General features: G+C 38.2%; 1 protein-coding gene across 1 annotated transcript; it reads left to right on the top strand.

Moving 5' to 3' along the window:
• Positions 1-6,498: 6,498 nt before the first annotated feature.
• Positions 6,499-17,155, top strand: LOC103708845 (trihelix transcription factor GT-1-like). The gene is made up of 5 exons (XM_026805317.2): positions 6,499-7,738; positions 9,487-9,525; positions 11,526-11,657; positions 12,012-12,239; positions 16,616-17,155. Exons 1-5 carry the CDS (start codon positions 7,114-7,116, stop codon positions 16,828-16,830), a joined length of 1,239 nt encoding a protein of 412 aa, XP_026661118.1. The 5' UTR covers positions 6,499-7,113; the 3' UTR covers positions 16,831-17,155.
• Positions 17,156-19,011: the final 1,856 nt, after the last annotated feature.

Here is a 19,011-nt window from a genome sequence, read left to right as displayed (position 1 = left end):
AAGAAAGACAAGGAGCGGTCATCGTTGTCGCGGTTCAAGAAGGTGAAGACCTTCAAATGGATCAAGGAGCTCTGTCAGAAGAAGTCTAACAAATAGAATTGGCAAAAGCTTTCTTTTGTACCTTTCCTCTCATCCTATTATTTGTTCTGATGACATATTATTAACATCACTAATATTACTCTCCCTCATCATATCTATGTGGTGTTCATGGAACATATTCCATTAAAATATGCTTGATATTATTCTTACCGGATGAGAAGTTGTTGCTTTTGATATTTAAATATGAAGGGTGCCTTAAGAGTAGAGATGTATGCCAATGCTTATATGAAGAGATGCTACAGTGATGCTAAATTTTCAAAAAAAAAAAAAAAAAAATGACCGTCTAGCAAAACATGCCCAATATATATTTGTCGTGCTTACGAAGTTTCATGCAAATATTGTCGTGCTTACGAAGTTTCATGCAAATATTGTCGTGCTTACGAAGTTTCATGCAAATATTGAAATCCCATGCAAATATTGAACAAGCAGGCCGATTAGATTGTAAATGTGTTTGTCTAATTATCTCTCGTGTGCAAAAATGTCTCTCTTGGTTTCTTGTGAAGTCCCATGCAAAGATATTGGAGATGCAACCATTGCAAATTTCTCAGGTCCAGATGCTCAGGGATATATTCTCCATGACTGAAACTTAGAAACTCTCTCAAAAAGAGGAAGGTTGTGACCCAAACCAAAACCTCCATCAAAGGCTATTGATATTCCTTCATTCGAATATGCTGAGATAAAATGTTTTAAGATAGTGGATATTTGTTAATAACATCATTGCAATTATGGTTTTACTTATGGATAGATCATGAAACTTGCCTTTAATGTTGTTCAAGGTCAAAGAAAGGGTTAATTGTAATCTCTCTAAGTGAGCAGGGACTTATTTGATTTATTAGAAATGGTTAATGTATTATATAGTTCGTCTTTGAAGAAAATTAAGCTATGACCCTTACAAGAGTGCAGCATCTAGGACTCCATATTAGTGGTCTAAATGCAGGGTATAGGAGGTGGGTGACCATCATTCTAATTTGATAGAGCTCTTGAAACTAACTTGTTGATCAACAATGATAGATATAAATTTATTTCAGGCTTAAATCAGACTCCTGATGCTTGTTTAGCCTTGGCTCCAGCTTTTTTCAAGGCCCTCACATGTTCTAAGTGATTTTGTTTCCTATCTTTCTCTCTCTCTTTTTTTCCCAAAACTCAAACTCAGAATGCCAGTGTGCAGTAGTTGACACAATATAAAAAATGCAAAATTTTTAAAATCAGAGCCCTTGGTTGCATCTCTAAAGTTATAATTAAAACAAATATAGTTTATCATTGCAGATATGTAGCTTTAGATAAAGTCTTGTGTGCTTGGTATAAGATAAGCATGTGAATTCTCTTAAATATACAAACCCAGTATGAGCCCTTATGTATCTCTCTTGTCCACAATTCCAGGTCATGTGGATGAGAACTTCTATATGCACTTTATAGTATTTTAATTGCTCGAGGGCAATAGATACACGAGACACCTTTCTCTCAATGTAATTCCATTTTAATCCTTTCTTTCATGTATTCTCAATCATCCAACTGCCCTCATGCAAGAGCCCATACATCAGCAAGCCTTTTCTAAGATCCCAGCTGGTCATCAAGGCCTTTCATGATTAGAACCTTTTATGGTATTATCGTATAAATCATTTCCATCATATAACATCATATATGCTAATAGATTTGCAGCATAATGGTTGTCTTCATATCAACTTCTTCAGGTCAAAAGGAGCAAAATATGTTTATATGTAAGGATAGTAATTTATGACCCGACCTGTCAATTCGACCTGCGAACGACCCACTTTAAATAGGTTTGAGTTCAGATTTAAATCTTTGAGTCGTTTAATAATTAGATCTGCTTCCTTTTAACCTGTTTGAAACCTGCTTAACCTATTTCCGACATATTTAACCCGACCCACTTAACCTTTTTAACTTGTTTAAATCCATCTAACCTGTTTAACCCATTTAGTAAATGGGTCATGTAAGTTGGATTGGGTTGCCTATTTAATAAAAGGTGATTCAGATTTAAAATTCTGCACTATTTAATAAACAAGTCAGGTTTTGGATTGTTGAATCTTTGACTCGACATCCGACCCGACCCGACCCGACCCGTTACCACCCCTATTTAAATGTGAAAGCATATATAAGATATGCCAAAAAAAGCCCTCTTGGTTTTAAGCATGATATAACTTGCTAGAACCAATTTAGCTCAACAATAGATCAATCTAACGAGCGTGAGAATTAGCAATTCATTCGGCCCTTGTGTTTCTTATTCTTCTTGCCCGACAATTGTAATATTTGTTGGATCACTCAGAATGTGTGCATAGTACTTGTAACAGAGTCCTTCATGGTGCAGATCAAACAGTTTTTTCGGAGCTAGCACTTTTAGAACTTGGCTAGACCAAAATTAGGATAAAACATAACATACTCATCATAAAACATACTGAAATATGCATCTCAGGTATGACCTAAATGCTTTTTTTGAAAACTAGGACAGAAAAAATGTGCCCCAAAATCATGACGAGAATAGGACTTGCTTTGAATATAGGACATTGGTTCGTAACCTCCGGCAACTTTACCAACCGAAAGTGTTATCAACATGCCATAACATTAAAAAAACTTTCTAAACAATCGTGTGATCATAAGTTCATGTGATAATAACCCACCAACTCAACTCAACTTAGCTAAGCCTTAATCATAAACTAGTTAGAATTAGCATTATGAATCATGTTCATTTTGCTCGGTTTAAGACCATACTTCCTAAGAGATGTTGATATATCAAATCCTTCCTTACTACTTCACTCTACGTAAGTTTCATCTATCTCTACCCCTCACCAAATCATGTTAGTATAACTCATCAGGTCATCATATGAATTGTGGAACTTGACTGAAATATGACTTAAAGACAATAATTAAATGTTGGTAGGTGGTTAACTCATAAATTGCCTCCTAGTCTGGAGAACAACAATGAAATGGGACAATATGCAGAGAACCAAACTAAATACACTCTAGTCCCCAGCAACCACAATTCAAAGCATATAAACCCTCATACAACGACACAAACCAGTGCACGACTGTGTTCACATAACCAAATTTGCGAACAAGTCCTTCTAGCAGAGAGTTATTTATTATGAAGATACTTTTCCCATATGGCTTCATATTTAGAGTTGGCAATGGTGAAATTGCTTATCTATGGAGATAGATCCATTTATCTTACATTTAAAATCTTTTCTATAACTTGATTAATATTTGTCCAAATGATAAATGCATCATAGTCTCAGTTCCTAACATCGACTCATTTCTAGTGAGGAACCATACTTGAACCTCACTAAAGACATCAATGATTTGTTGATTTTGACTTTCTCATATTGAGTTGTATGAAAATAATGAATATTGTTCAGGGTAATGGGATAATTCTCTTTGATATCGTCATATCGTTGTTTTTTTCTTTTCAATTGAGGAGTTAGCTTTATATCGATGAGCCATACAAGGATTGAACTAGTACCAACCAAAGCCAAGATGTTCATCAAACTTGTTTTCAACAGGAGGGTACTAATAGTTGATCAACTGAGACAAATTTTAGGGGCCAAAACCATCATCCTACCTCTTTATCAACGAGTAGGTGAAATTGCTCTATGCTTGCTCACAACCTGCTTCTACTCACAATCAATTTGAGATTTGTTGTGGTTTAAATTTAGCCCGAGGGTAACCACGTCGGAGGAATTGGGGGAGCTACCGGTCGGGATGGAGGAAGGACGTTGCTTCCTTCGTGCCGGCGGACCTACACAAAGTCTTGCCGGTGGGATTCCGGTGAGAGCCCTCCGATGCTTAAGTTAGAGTAGATCTTAGCTGGTTCAGCCAAATAAAAAAGGGTCCTTAGGCTTACCTGATGGGACTATTTATAGTTCTCGTGGAGGTGCCCACGTGGCGGAGGTATGGCCCGTCCCCATCATGGGAAGGAATGGGGAAGGCCAAGTGGCGCGTGGCTACAGCTTGCTTGAGGCATAGGTTTCGAGCTGTTCCTGCGCACGGTATGGCATTGCGGGCGTTAACAAAGTATGGCCATTGGCAGTAAGGTATGGCCTCTGGTCGTCATGTCGTAGAATGGCCAGTAAGCAAAGCATGGCGTGGTGAGGTTGTAATGTACAGCCACGTATGCGGGCGTAGGGGCGTGCATAGGGGCATAGGTGGATGCGGCCATAGGCGAGATCGGGCTCGCTTGGAGGCCGCAACATTTACTTGGTGAAGTCAGCTTGATGAGCACTAAGGTTGGACCAACTTGAGGGCCGCGACATATGTTCGGTGATGTCGCCTTGGCGGACTCTAAGGTCAGCCCAGCCTTCTCGGTTCTTAGTTAACTCTACAGGATGCTCTCACTTAGATCGGGGCGCCGTTACTTGCAGTCGATTAGTATGTTTAGCGAGGTCGGCTCAACGGACTCTGAGATCGGCCCAGCCTCCTCGGCTTTGAAGTCAACTCGGTAGGGCGCCTCGAGCATGGACTGGGGCGTCATTGTGGATACTTGCGGTCGACGGGGTCTTTTCGGCTCTTGGTCGATCCTGCAGGGCACTCTGAGCTCGGCTCGAGGAGCATCATTGTAGATACCTGCGGTCGACGAGGCTTCTTTGGCTCTTGGTCGATCCTGCCAGGTACCTCAAGCCCGGCTCGAGGGGCGTCATTGTAGATACCTGCGGTCAACGGGCCTCTTCGGCTCTTGGTCGATCCTGCGGGCTCATGACAGCGGAGAGATTTGGCCAAGGTCGGCTCGGCCTTTGGTTCGGTCTGAGGTCGGACTGGCGCTTAGCGGGACCGAGGTCTGGCCTGCTCGGTGCTGAGGTTTCTTTGGCTGAAATTGGGCGGTCCCATGCTGAGGTAGAATGATCCATTTCGCCTTCCATCAAGATTACCTTTTTTTTTTTTTTTTTTTCAAATTTCATGGTCTGGCTTCCATGAACTACAAAGATGGTGTGTACCTTTTTGTCTTCTAGAAAAATCAGAAAGTCAAAAGGAACCTACAACTAGGCTGGGACTCGCTTGCCATTTTAGCACACTTGAAAATCTGGCTTAAAAAGAACAGCCTTATTTTTCAACAAGGAATCCTCAAACCTAGGGGTACTTACACCTTTACAGTATAGCACTAATGCACTTGTGCATTTATTCTTCTCCCCTCTTCTCCCTGTAAGCCCCCTTTCCCTGCTTCTTTATCTTGTCATTTTAATTCTTTTTTTCTACCTTTGTCTTCTTTTTGATCTGTCGTATCTTATTTTCTATTTTCGTTTCCTTTGTCACATTTCTTTCCTATCTTAAGAAATTTGATAAGTTTTATCACCTTTTTTTGAAAAAGGAAAGGTTAGCTAGAATCCAGCACATGTAATATATATACTTTCTCATTATTATGCAAATACTCAAAGGTTGTGTCTAAATCATAGTACATGAACATGCATCGACTCCAACTCTCATATATTTTCAAATTGCCTCCCTATTTTTCTATAACTTTAGGTAGAGTATATATACTCAGCATGAGAATTAGTTAACATGGTTAAACTATAATGATACAGTTAACATGATATTGATATGATTAATCTATTAACAAATATTAGTCAAATAATTTCACATTTATTAGTATATAATGATTATTTTTATAAATATAAATATTCATGTGAGTCAAATGAGTTTGTAATGGCTCACTTATAAATTAGATTTGTAACCTAATTTGTCCAACTTGATTATTAAATGAGTAAACCTAAACCAAACATATCAAGCCCTTAAGTCAAAACTTAATCTATTAAACAAATTAATTAGTCATATCAATGTCCTTATAAATGGCTCGCTTGTAAATTTTTTCTGCAACCTAATTAGCCTAACCTGATTATTAAATGAGCAAACCTAAAACAAACATGTCAAACCCTTTCCAATGTCATCTTGAATCACATCGATTAGAGATTATATAAGAAAGTTATGGCTAAAAGATGGAATTATATTAATACAAATATGTAATTTGACAACAAAAGTCGAACCATCAGATGGTAATATCTTAATTAAATAGCAAAAAACTTGCTATTGAAGGAAATTTGAATCTCACTAAAAGTACAAATTGTCCGATAGTAAAAGTTCAATTTGGCAACTTATTTTGATTACTTTTTGCATTTAGAAGTGCCCTTAAAACATGAGATTGGTCATAGAGCGCTTTCTTTTTGTGCTATAGTGAAAAAAATTTAATCTTTTGCATGCACTTTGTGAATGTTCTTCGTGGAGTGCCTCGTTACGGTGCAGCTCTATAGCACAGATTAGCAAATCGGACCAAGAATTTCTACCTCTGATCTTGAGATGGCCTCGAGCCGAAGCCTATTACAAGATAAAGAAAAAAAAAGAAAAAAAGAGAGAGTTTTTGAGCAAAGCCTAAAAGAAGGCCTTGCAATAGAAACTAAAAGAGACAAGGGATTACATCTCAGAAAGAGGGGGATTCTGTCAACTTGAGATGCAGAAGCCTTTCAGGCGCCCCAATCCCTACTGAGAAGTGTGATGCGCCCAACCGACAACCTTAGGCCTCTTTTTAAGGAGTCGCAGAGTACTCCGACAAAAGGTCCGAAATCTCACGCGCACTTCGCTTCTCCCTCCTCTCTTTTTCCGCTCCGAAGCCTCAGCTCTCACTCCCAGTGGAGAAGGAAAGATCGTGACTTTCCAACCCCAAAACCCACCCAATCCCTGCTATCTCCCTCTCTCCTTTTTCTCCTCCGATTTCGATCCCCAGTCCTTAAACCCAAGAAATAATCTCTCTTCCGCTCCTCCCCTTCCCGGAAACCCAACTAAAAGCCCAATTTTTCTCTTCCTTTTGATCTCTTTTTCGTCCCCTTTGCTTCGGTTCTATTGGTTTATGCTGCTTCCTATTCCTGAAACCCGATTTTTCCTTTCGTTTTGATCTCTTTTTCTTCCTTTTAATTGACTTGTGTCGATTTTTACTAGCCCTTGTTCTGGAGGGATCCGAAACATGGGTTTTGCTCCTTTGGAAGTTCAATTTGATGCCGAATTTTCTGTTTTGTTCCGATGTCTCTACTCACTCTAGACCAGTACCTCTCGCAATTCCTCCTCCCTTGCTTCCGGAGTCGAGAGGAAGAGGGCGACGACGAGCAGCAGGGGGCAAGGAAGAGCATGTACTTGTCGGAGAAGCCTCAATCGGTCGATTACTACAAAGAAGACAGCCGCGACATGATGATCCAGGTCGTCAGCAATGGCGGGCTGCCGCCGGCGCAGCAGCAGCCGCAGCAGCAGATGATTCTGGCCGAGAGCAGTGGGGAGGACCACGAGATGAAGGCGCCTAAGAAGCGGGCTGAGACCTGGGTCCAGGAGGAGACGCGGAGCCTCATAAGCCTCCGGCGGGAGATGGATGGGCTGTTTAACATGTCGAAGTCGAACAAGCATTTGTGGGAGCAGATCTCGGCGAAGATGAAGGATAAGGGGTTCGACCGGTCACCGACCATGTGCACAGATAAGTGGAGGAATCTGCTGAAGGAATTCAAGAAGGTGAAGTATCATGCGAAGGGTAGCGGGGCGGTGAAGATGTCGTACTATAAGGAGCTTGATGAGATGCTCAAGGAGAGGAACAAGAACCCAGCTTATAAGAGCCCCACGGCCTCCAAGGTCGACTCTTACCTGCAGTTTTCTGATAAAGGTATTATTCATTCGATTCTCTTTCGGGTTGTTCTTGTATTTGCAGCAGGAAAGCATTTAAATGGGCATTTACTGTTTTTCGAAGGAATGTTTTGGTTGATTGATTTAAGAGTGAGAATAAGTATTTAGACATTTTGCATGGATTGACACTGGCCATTTGGAAACAAGGTCATCCCTTGTCCATGACTTAAATGCATGCATTTTACAATAGGATATCAAGGGGGGATTATGCTTGAATTCAATTTCCTAACTTTCCAAATGACCTTGGGTCACATGCATGTTTCCCAAACTGTTTACTCTTTCACGAGATGTATATGTTATGATATGTACTTAACACTTCTTTAACCAAATATGAACTTTCCCGTGTATCTTCCACCGTGTCTATAAGAAACTGGCAGTGTATTTCCTAAGACACCATAGCCAGTTTCTTGCATGTACCTTACTTTTTCATGACTCTGTATAATATCTGTAAAACCTTGAAGCATGTATTTCTTATGCTTCTGAAACTAAGATTCTTTGGATAGCCTGGTGATCCCAATTCTGATGCAAAATATAAACCTAATTGCTCAAGCCTTTACATTATAACTGCTTTCAGGGAGTTGTAACTCAAATAAATTAAACTCAATAAAGGCTTTCGAAAATGTAAACAATTCCTAAAGTACAATTCCTTCACTAGTCATTCTGTTCTAACCTAATTGACAGATGCAAATCCTTTATGTTGATGGTTGTTGGCTTCTGTGGGTTATCAAATTGATGCAATTTCTTTGCTATCGACCATCCATAGTTTGCCTTATAGAGAAAGATGTACTATGACATGGAAATTGTCAAGGTCATATCAAAATCCCATACGACAGCATTCTCTGCTGCTTCCAGCATTGCTTATGTAATTTGCTTGATCATCAGTAGTTGATCTAGAACTTAGGAGCCTTCATTGACAGTGTTATTGTATCACAAATCTGCATCGTTGGAAAGTGCTTTCTGGCTTGGAAATTCATGGGTTTCTCCCTTTATTCCATTACCCATTTGACAGCACTCTAAACCATTAAAATAGGAGCAAAATATAAGGTGATTAAGGGCCATCGGATTAGGTCTTTGCTTGATAATTGGTGTAGGTGAGTGCACTTTGTTTTATTTTTAGGTACATAGGATCATTGGCCTGAGGTTCTGGAGTATTGTTGCTAGGGTTAGAAGTGAACAGTGGGGAGAACTCTTTTTATTAAAGTAATTGATGAAATGTCTATGCTTGATATGTTAATATAAGTAGATGCATGAGTGGACTGTAGACTTTGGTGAATAGATCATGACGTAAAATGCAGTATGAAAAGTAAGTTCACAGGACTCATGGTATATAACTGTGTTATCTTCCTAACAAATTTGTCAACAAACTTGAAGTGTATGGGATATTAATTTAAGATGTGAATTGCCGCTACAAGCATTTTGGTTCTATTCTCAGATTAAGCTTATTATTACCGATTTGTTATCTTTAGGCTGTGATATTGATGTACAGAATGATTGATCTTTGCTCCAGCAAAATTAAATAGTAATGTTACTGTTTTATGTTTCTATCTTTCATCTCTTTTTGGATGTTAATAAATTTTAGTAGTCTTCATGTTTATGGTTCATAATTTGCATTTATAAGTTAGCTGTGTGACTTCATCTACTTCCCCTCATATACTGGCAGTTACTTCTCAAGATTGCTTGATTAGTATTCATTCCTTCATTCGTTCTTTCATTTTCTTCTATTTGTAGGTCTCGAAGATGCTAATATTTCATTTGGGCCTGTGGAAGGTATTAGACTATCAATTTAGAATTCATGATAATTCGCTCTTTACATTGTCAGTTAGTTGCTTGTGCTTTATATATTTTCAATTTTGGTGTTTTCTTTTTGCATAGTTTAGTTTTTTTGGGTACTTTTATGGATGCTATTTTCTAGGGTTGGTTTAAGTTCTGCTTTCTCAGCCACGTTGAGATCTTTGTCAGGTTCTGCATGGTAATCAATTTGTAATTTATACAAAAGTCTGGAAGATGTAATGAAAACATAGAAGAGAAAATAAGAAGTAACATATTGCTGAAAAAAGAGAAACATGTAATCTATAGGGAAAATTGAGAAAAAAAACGCACATGCTTTCTCCAGAAAACTTGAAAAATGAGCACATGTTTTTCCTCTCATATCAATATTAGTGAAAATTCTTAGATGGATATTGTAGTAGTATGTTAGTACCTGTAATTGGCGGTATGCTTGGGGAAACATAGTCTCTGGAACATGTTGTAGACTTTTTGAATAAATCATAGATTAGTAAGGTGCTGAATATAGTTCGGTACTATTGGCAATTCAGTTTATGCCAAATGGCTAATTCTAGCTACTTTATGCTGAAAGTAGTACATTTCCTTTGATCTTGATGAAGTTGGAGACAACTGAAATAACTTGTGGAAGAAGCTTGAGCATACTTGCTTATGTCATACTTGCTATTCTCTGTGTCATATAATGAGAGTGAATCCAAATGTCTAAATTGTAGCTTTAATGTCTGACATATGGCATGTGGTCTAGTGCTAATTACTAATATGCGCATAAAGCAAGCTTGCATAAGGGCCGTTGTTTATTGGAATAACTATTATTTATAACCAATATTAAACCTAAATTAGACACTAGTTTAGGAAAGGACGGGTTAGAAGAGGCAATGGTTACCATGGAACCAAGTTGGAAGAGGATTGTGCATAGCATAGTAGGGTGTAAATGTGAAGTTCGAAGTTTTTTTTTTTTTTGGTGGGGGGGGGGGGGGGGGGGGGGGGGGGTGGCCTGACGTAACTTGGTTTCATTTCAGCCTAGATACTTGAGTTTAGCGTTAAATATGACCACAAGGATGTTATATCATCTCTGTCTCTGCTACATTGTGAATTTTACCATTATTCATTGCCCTACCATTCTTAATATGGTTGCATGGGCACAAGCACAATACAAATTTTTATAGCCTTACACCCATATATGGAGAGGTTATTTCCATGTTTGGAACCTATGACACCTATGGTCACAATAGAGCAACATTATCTCTGGGCCAAGGCTCGCCCTAGTATGTACTAAAACTAATAGCTTGAAAAAAATAAAAAACTATTAGTATGCATCGCATAGCCGGTACAATACTATTGGTATGCATCAATGCGCACTGGTGCAAACCTGGACAGCCAATAGATACTGGTGCATAGGGTTTCAGTGTCTTGGCACTTGTACCATGCCGGTGTTGCATTGGAACGGTATGATACTGATCATACTATCCCGTTCCAACGGTTTTTGAAACCATGGATATGAGTTTGTTCCATCATTGCACAATCATGTATAACGATGTGAAAATAGAGACTGATGTTTTAACTAGATCTAGCCATATGTTAGATGGAACAGAGCTGCATTTCGAGAAAATTGTGTTAAGAAGAGTCACATAGTGATAAACCCTGAAACATATTATACAATATGTATATTAATTGGAACTTTAAATCAATCTATTTTTATGTACCTACTCCTTAATAATATTTCTGGTCATTTTTGGCTTTGATTTGCACTCATCAAATATGCTTTTTGCTTCATATAAATTTGATGTGCCTTTGACCTGTTCATTACATGAACATGAAGGCCATAATTTCATGTGATATTTTGCTTCATGTGTATCATAGGGTACACATGGGTAAACTTGTGAACTTTATCTATTGCTCTTGCTGGGAAATAAATATGTTCAGCTGTCAAATCTATATTTAACCTTCTGAATTTTTTAATTAAAAAAATCTTTAGTGAATATCAGGCACTGGTAGGTCAACACTCAATGTGGACAGGCGTTTGGATCATGAGAGACATCCTCTTGCCATAACAGCAGCTGATGAAGTGGCAGCCAGTGGTGTCTCCCCTTGGAATTGGAGAGACACCCCTGCAAATGGTAATGCATCTTTGTTGCAGTCTAGATTAATCCTTGCATTGTCTTGTTTATTGGTTTCTTCTGATAAATTATTTTGGAAGCGCAGAAAATTTTCTTGATTTGTTTTTCCTTGGTCCAGGAAAATGTTATTGAAACTGAATCTTCTGAGACTAGATGCAAAGTTTGAGCAGATGGTTTCATTTTTTTTGTCAATGAAAGTGAATCAAATTGGATATTCTGTCTATTTTTTGATACTATACCTTCTGCAGTCTGTCTTGATAGAACTTAATAAATTACCACATGTAGATGTAATGGCAGTTTTGGAAAAGTAATGCGTCATGCTTGCCTTCCCTCCATGTTCTTCTTTTTCGGTAGGTGGCGATAATCATACCTCGTATGGTGGAAGGGTTATTTTAGTCAAGTGGGGAGACTACACAAGAAAGATTGGTATTGATGGCAGCGCAGAAGCAATAAAGGATGCAATCAAATCAGCATTTGGAATAAGGACTAGAAGGGCATTTTGGCTGGAGGATGAAGATGAGGTAGTTCGTAGCCTTGACAGGGACATGCCACTGGGGACCTATATTCTTCATCTCGACGATGGTAATATAAAATGCTTACATATTTTGCAATGACCAACTATTTAAGATTTTGTATATTGGTTAGCCAAATTCAACAGTTTAATAAAATTTATACACATGTTTCATAGTGTGTCCCTTTTTTTAAAATTTCCTTGCAACTTTTCAAGTATTTGGAATATTGTTCTCCAAATAGTGCAAGTGTCTTTTTGTAGGTGGCGTAATTATCTTTTCAGAGTTTAAATTGCAATACTGAGTATAAGAGGCAAGGAGTGATATTTAACTACTATTCAACCATCTAAGTATTGGGCAGATAAAGTATAAAATCAGTTTGATCGATGATGTATGTGAGTGCCTTATGGGAATTTTTCATTAGTTCTTGTCTCCTACCTTATGGGAACCAACCCACCCAGCCAATCCATGAGTCCAACTACACAACTTTGCTCTGCCTCAGCCATTTTGTACTAGAGAAAACTACATGGGAAATCTCAGCATTTCCTTACTAACTTTATAATATTTCTTGATAAGCCTTCCTTGATAGCCTTCTCTTTCTTTTCCAGTTCTCATGGGGTGAAGAACTGCACGATTACGTACTCATGTAATGAGGACAAAAACAGGCCATCCAGCGGAAATCGTTTTATGTGAAACTTTTGCAACCGACTTCAGATTTATAATCACTGCATAGCTAGATGAACATCCCCATATCAGATCTTGATACATAATGCATGCAAATCCAAAAGGATACACAAAGCATAGGCCTCCTGAAATGGTCTTTATCTCTTCAAGTCTTCATTCAGACCTTCTATTTCAAGCTTTTCATGCTAGTTTTTATATTATTACCATTTGACACATGCAAATGCATATAATGCTTTGATTAGTCTGTGCATGGTTGAAATTGTATACCAAAAAACTGTTTGAGTTTCTCTATAGGTTGTCATTACTAATGAGTGTTTATCACACTCCCACTGTTGATCAAGTGCACCTGCATAATTATCTCCTTTAGAAGTCTTTGAGACAAAAAAAAGGGAGCACATCTAAACAAGTGAATGCATTTATATGCTGCCACAAATATTGAGGAGAAAATTTGTAAAACAAAGAGTGTGGCCTGACACCCGGACAGTCATGGAGTTTGAAAACTAAATGATTACGTTGAATTGATTGAATAAGAATGTAAATTATCGCATGAACTAGGAAAATAAGCAAAGTCATTTTTTGTAAAACAATATCAGCATAGTAAGGACAGAAGCATGAGAATTGAATTCTGACACGGCCAAGCATTTGACTTTGCAAGAGGAAAAAGAAAAGGATATATGGATACATGTAGGAAAAATGAATAAATTATATATTTATTTTCAAGATATTCATAAAAGAAAGCATTGAAAGATATTATTGGTTAAAATCCTTAGCATATGTATTTCTTATCCCTACTTTCCTGTTAGTTAAGAGTATGAGAAAAATAAAATTTCACAAAGCTATTTTTATTTTTACATTCTTGACAGTTCACTTCTACATCATTATGGTGGGTTAAACTCATTTTTTGGAAACATGCAACACTCTAGCAATCTTTAAAAGCCGAAATCCAAGAATTTGATAAGTGTCCAAGCTTATGAGTTGCACTTGATTCGGATAAGCATCTGACACAAACTCGTAGAGTTCTAATGTGAATGTCCATGTAACACAAGTAAATGCAGCTCATTTAACAAAGTTTAAATAAATGAAAGAAATCAGCTCCTTTAGTCACACCTGGACATGTAGGCCAAACAGGAAATATATTGTCTATGCATGTAATACTTTGCATATATTAATATTTTCCATAACACATGCACACGGCACATATGCAGACAAGTTATATCATCAGATAGCAGGTCATTACCATCTCTTCCTCTCGTAATTTGGAAACTTAGAGATCCAAAATCCCCTAATAATAATATGCATTAATTCATCACTGTATATGTAGTAACATTTAAGTATATTACTGTATTAAATAATTAATATTTATTTAACTTACTAAAAGTTGGTAAGTTTTATGAGAAAAAAGAAGGCACCTTTCTAGTGAAAATATATAACTGCAGTTACTTTTGCTATTCTGTAAATATTAAATAATATATATTATTTAAATACATCAACATACAGGGCAATGTTTCCTTCCTTGAGAAAAAAACAGTCATTTTGTCAAACATGGAAAACTATCGATCACTTATTATTTTCTGAAAACAATTTTTCCATCTATTTTCTTCATTTTTTTCAGGATCATGATATTCAAATGGCTTTCATATTTTCATTATATTTTGAAGTATTTTATATGTTATAGATCACGATTAATTGTATGAATTCTCAAAATTCAAACGGCCCATCATGTAGCTGGCACTAACGAGATGCGTACTCAATTCTTTCTGCTAGGATTCTAGAGCAACTCTTTATACAAACCCAACCATATGTTTGTAGTTCATCTACACATATATTGATTTGGTCGAAATATAAAAAATTAATTGAAAACCCACTTCGCACTAAATAAAAAGGAGAAGCAGAAACAGACGTTGTTTTTCGCGATAAGCAAGATAAGGTTCTTATATCTTCACTTCTACTAGTCTCTCACTTCGTCCTTCCTTTTGTTGTCATAACCGTTTATCATCTTCTCTCTATATTCGTTACCCTACCATATTTGAACTCTACCTTTAATGATCTCATCACCTTATATCTTGTTTGTGACTAGTACTCAATTCATCTAACTTATTCCTACCTTGTCCCAACCCCACTATTCTTAGGTTGGTGATAAGCCTGAGATTGATTCCTTCTCAACTTTTCCATCTAATGCTAGCTTTTATTTAGTCTCATCACTTACTTTCTGCCCTTGTCCCCACTACCCTATTTTGATTGCCCACAGCGGAAGAAAGTGAAGGATTGATGCCCAGTCAGAGGAGGTAATAGTTAGATCACTGTGTCATGGTTGGTAAAGATAGTGGTTAAGGACCAAGGGCAGACTTGCTAGGATTATGACAGGGATGTCAAGGATTAATGCTTTGAGAAGTGGTCAAATTTGGATAAATCTAGAATGGAGAGCCAAGAAGTTACAAGTTGCATTGCAGATGGTTTGAACTAAAATCATTTAGTTCGACCACAATGTACTAATAGTTCCACCTGTTTAACAGATGATGTGAAGGTAACACGGTACTACTACTTGCCAGTTTGTTTCTATTTCCATTTTAACTAGTTGGGTGCGTCAAACATGTGCTGGTGTGCATGGGTGAGTGGGTGGGTTCATGCCTGTGCATGCATGCATGCTTGTATTTATAATTCTATACAATCAAAGATGTTTGCCACAATGGTTTTATGAATGTGTAGGGGCCTCCTGGTTTTCTCACCAATGCATTAAATGCCACAAATACAATGCAATCATCATTATAGGGTCAGTTGATGTGAAGTAATGTGCCCTCATCTATTCAAACTCGTCAATGAATAATGTCAAGATGGTGTGTGGTACAGTCACTCATGTATCCAGCAATCATGATCATGGTATGCTGAACTGGATACGGACCGGTTCAACACGTACCGTACTGGTATTGGGGCCAACCAGTACGGTTCAGCCGTGGAAAACGGTTCCAGCTAGAACTGGTCGGTTCCGGCCGGAACGGACCATTCTTGCTGCGTATCGGTGCGAACCGCCGGTACGCAGCAGGGCAGCATGCCCACGCGTGCGGGGAAGAAGAAGAGGAAAGAAGAGGAAGAAGAGAGAGGAGAATAAGAAGACTTATCGGTGCCGGGCCTCGTCGGGGTGCTCGCCCTTCCTTGCTTATGGGAGGAGGGAAAGAGACGAGAAGAGAGGAGGAGAAAGGATAAGGAGAAGAAAAGAAAAAGAAAAAATGCGGCCGTGCACGCAGGGTCTCACCTGTGGAATGTGTGGGAAATGCGTGGGAAATGCGGGGAAATGCAGAGAATTTTTTTTCCATGGGGCAGTGCGCCTGCATGTGCTAGCAACTACGCGGGCGCACTCCCACACGGCGGACCGGGTCGCCACCGGTACACCGACCGGTATCGATTCGGCGTACCTTGATCATGATATATGGAGATGCTTGCATCTTATTAATGCAGAGATGTCTGTCAGCTCCATGTTTTGGTATTTGATTTTGACCATTTAATGCATTGACACAGTCACACAAGTATATTTATCTAAATTGTGGGAATGATTGCATGTGAAAGTTTCAGTACAGAGCATTTTCTTCTAGACGTCTTTGTAAAATCTTTAATTAATTCCATTTATTTGACATGGTCTTTTGAAAACTAATGTTCCTCCAATTGATTTCCTATTCTTATTCAAATTCTTGAATGATGTTTTAACTCTTGTTTCATCATAAATTGGTGTCTTTCCTGAAGCTTAGATCTTGACTTTTCTGGTTGTTTCAGGGATCACAATAAAAATTTGCATATATGATGAGAGTGACCACATACCAGTTCGTACTGAGGAGAAGACGTTCTACACTCAAGAGGATTTTCGTGATTTCCTTAATCGCAATGGCTGGACTGGCCTAAGAGAGTTAAGCGGCTTTAGAAGTGTTGATACGATGGATGACCTTCATCCTGGTGCTGTGTATCAGGGTTTAAGACTCCTGAGTGATTAGAGAGCACCAAAACATATATGATGCCTTGAAGCACCAGACAACTATATACTTTGGGGGTTCACAAAATGTTCATGCTGTTTGACCATTGAGGTTGTGCATTAAACTACTGAGAATAGCTGAGTTTGTAGTTTTAAATCAAGTATCCGTCCTAGTGAAGTCACGTTATCATTATCCCAATGTTATACATCATCTGATTAAAAATGTTAGACTTGAAATTTTCTGTTGCAGTTGGATGTCCGCTGAACCATTTGCACCCCTGAGATGAGGTGACTGACTCTATTAACCTTGTAGATAAATCTATACAAAATGATTCTCTTTACAGAAATATGTCTGGGCAGTTGTTTTAGTGGGTTTGTAATTGATCATCGCACAGCTCTTTTGTTAATTCTCTAAGGTGCAATTGCAAACCTTAAGAAGGTAAGTTAACCTTTTCATTCACCGAGCTGCATGATATATCATGGCATGTCGGTGCTTCTCTTTGTTACATCAAGCAAGAGAATTGGTGCAGCAACACAAGAGGTAGGTGAGTGTTGGTTGAGATCGGGCCATTCTCAAAGTTCCAACTGCGACATCGGCCTCTGTTGATTGTTACATCAACAGCAGGGAATAGGTGATGTTTAACATTTTGCTTGTTTAATTTATACTTCAATAATTCACCAGGTGGTTGATTCAAGTATATATTTTCTGGTGGTTTTTGAGGGGTAATTGCCAAGGATGTGCTGCAATCTCTTATTAAACTTTTGAATGTGAAGAGTAAGAAGTTTTGGAGAAGTTTCAGGGTATGCAGGTAGAAAGTGACTTCATATGAGGTTACAAGTTAATTAGATATTTGCTACATCCTTCAGCAAACTACAATGTTCAGACACCAAGGCAGGCAAATAGTCCGGCAGATTGGTTGGCTAGAACTGCTTAACACCAAAGAAGGCAAATGGTCCGGCAAACTGGTTGGCTAGAAATGGTTTACATGGATATATACAGTGTTCATTGCGTACGCATTCCAGATGGAATTAGAAAAAGCAAGCAGCTATATGGCAATTTGAATGCAAGGAAGGAGGGTTTTATCATGTCAGAGTAATCGGCATGTTAGAAACGGCAAGAAGATAGATTTGTCTGCAACACCGCATAAAAGTTATGATTACCATCTGCAACTGTGTACTTGATTAGCAGGAGAACTGGAATGCTTGTCATATTATATTTCATCTTGATGATGTTATAGTGTTGTTAGGCATCTAAGCATTAAATCTATGCACCATAATGCGTCATGCAACCATAGATGCATGGCCAATGAGTCTGAAAACATATTCAGTATTTGGCTCTATTTGTTCCTCTATTCCGTTAATAAGAAATGAATTTATATGCCCTTCCTTTGGAAGTAAATATTGTTCTTAAAATCTTTTTTCTGGTTGAATACAAATACCAGATATTGCTATATTATCCTTATACAAGAATGGATAGCTAGATATGGATACTTATAGATAAATCCGTGTATCTTAAAATTGTGAGGATCTGTGCAGACGTGTGTTTAGTTCCACATCGGTTATTTGCTGGGTAGATTTTGGGTACTTATACAAGATCAAAGAATCCAAATAATACATTCTAGTTAGTCATTTTAGATGAGGTTCTAATAAAATAGTATTAGAGCGGACTTATTTTATAACCTATGTGGATTAGGGGGTACTGCAACACGAATCTATTGGGGCTGATCACAAGCCGATCGTGGTGTCTGTGATTAGATTTTGAATAGATTTGTATCCTTACCTAACTTGGACATCAGGGCTTGAACGGGGGGAGTATGTGAGGATCCGTGCGGACATATGTTTAGTCCCACATCGGTTATTCGCTGGGTAGATCTTGGTTACTTATATAGGATCAAGAAATTCAAATAATATCTTCCAGCTATCCATTTTGAATGAGGTCTTGGTTGTTACAAAAATAATAATATTCGTTCCCAACTCACTGATGCATCAGGGATTTAATTGTGGTTGTGTGATTACCATATATTTGAATCAAATATAACATTGCAATAATCTTATCGACATCCATGTTGATAAAAAAATTATGTTGCAAATGCCTGGTTCATACATATCTGAAAGCGATAGACACCAACCATCTAGCTGCATCGTAGTTGAATTTATTTGGGATCCGCTCTATTTCACAGTGCTGGTGATATGTTGGCCGTCG

Source organism: Phoenix dactylifera, unplaced genomic scaffold, assembly GCF_009389715.1.
Source record: "Phoenix dactylifera cultivar Barhee BC4 unplaced genomic scaffold, palm_55x_up_171113_PBpolish2nd_filt_p 000328F, whole genome shotgun sequence".
NCBI classification, from domain to species: Eukaryota; Viridiplantae; Streptophyta; class Magnoliopsida; order Arecales; family Arecaceae; genus Phoenix; species Phoenix dactylifera.
The sequence above is the reverse complement of the archived record's forward strand: the minus strand, read 5'-3'. Positions and strand labels throughout refer to the sequence as shown.

Bases quoted from the DNA above. Each gene is read 5' to 3' on its own strand.
- LOC103708845 (XM_026805317.2), top strand. From the start codon at position 7,114: ATGTCTCTACTCACTCTAGACCAGTACCTCTCGCAATTCCTCCTCCCT. The intron at 11,658-12,011 runs GTAATGCATCTT...CTTTTTCGGTAG, and splicing joins GAGAGACACCCCTGCAAATG to GTGGCGATAATCATACCTCG. The intron at 12,240-16,615 runs GTAATATAAAAT...TGGTTGTTTCAG, and splicing joins TATTCTTCATCTCGACGATG to GGATCACAATAAAAATTTGC.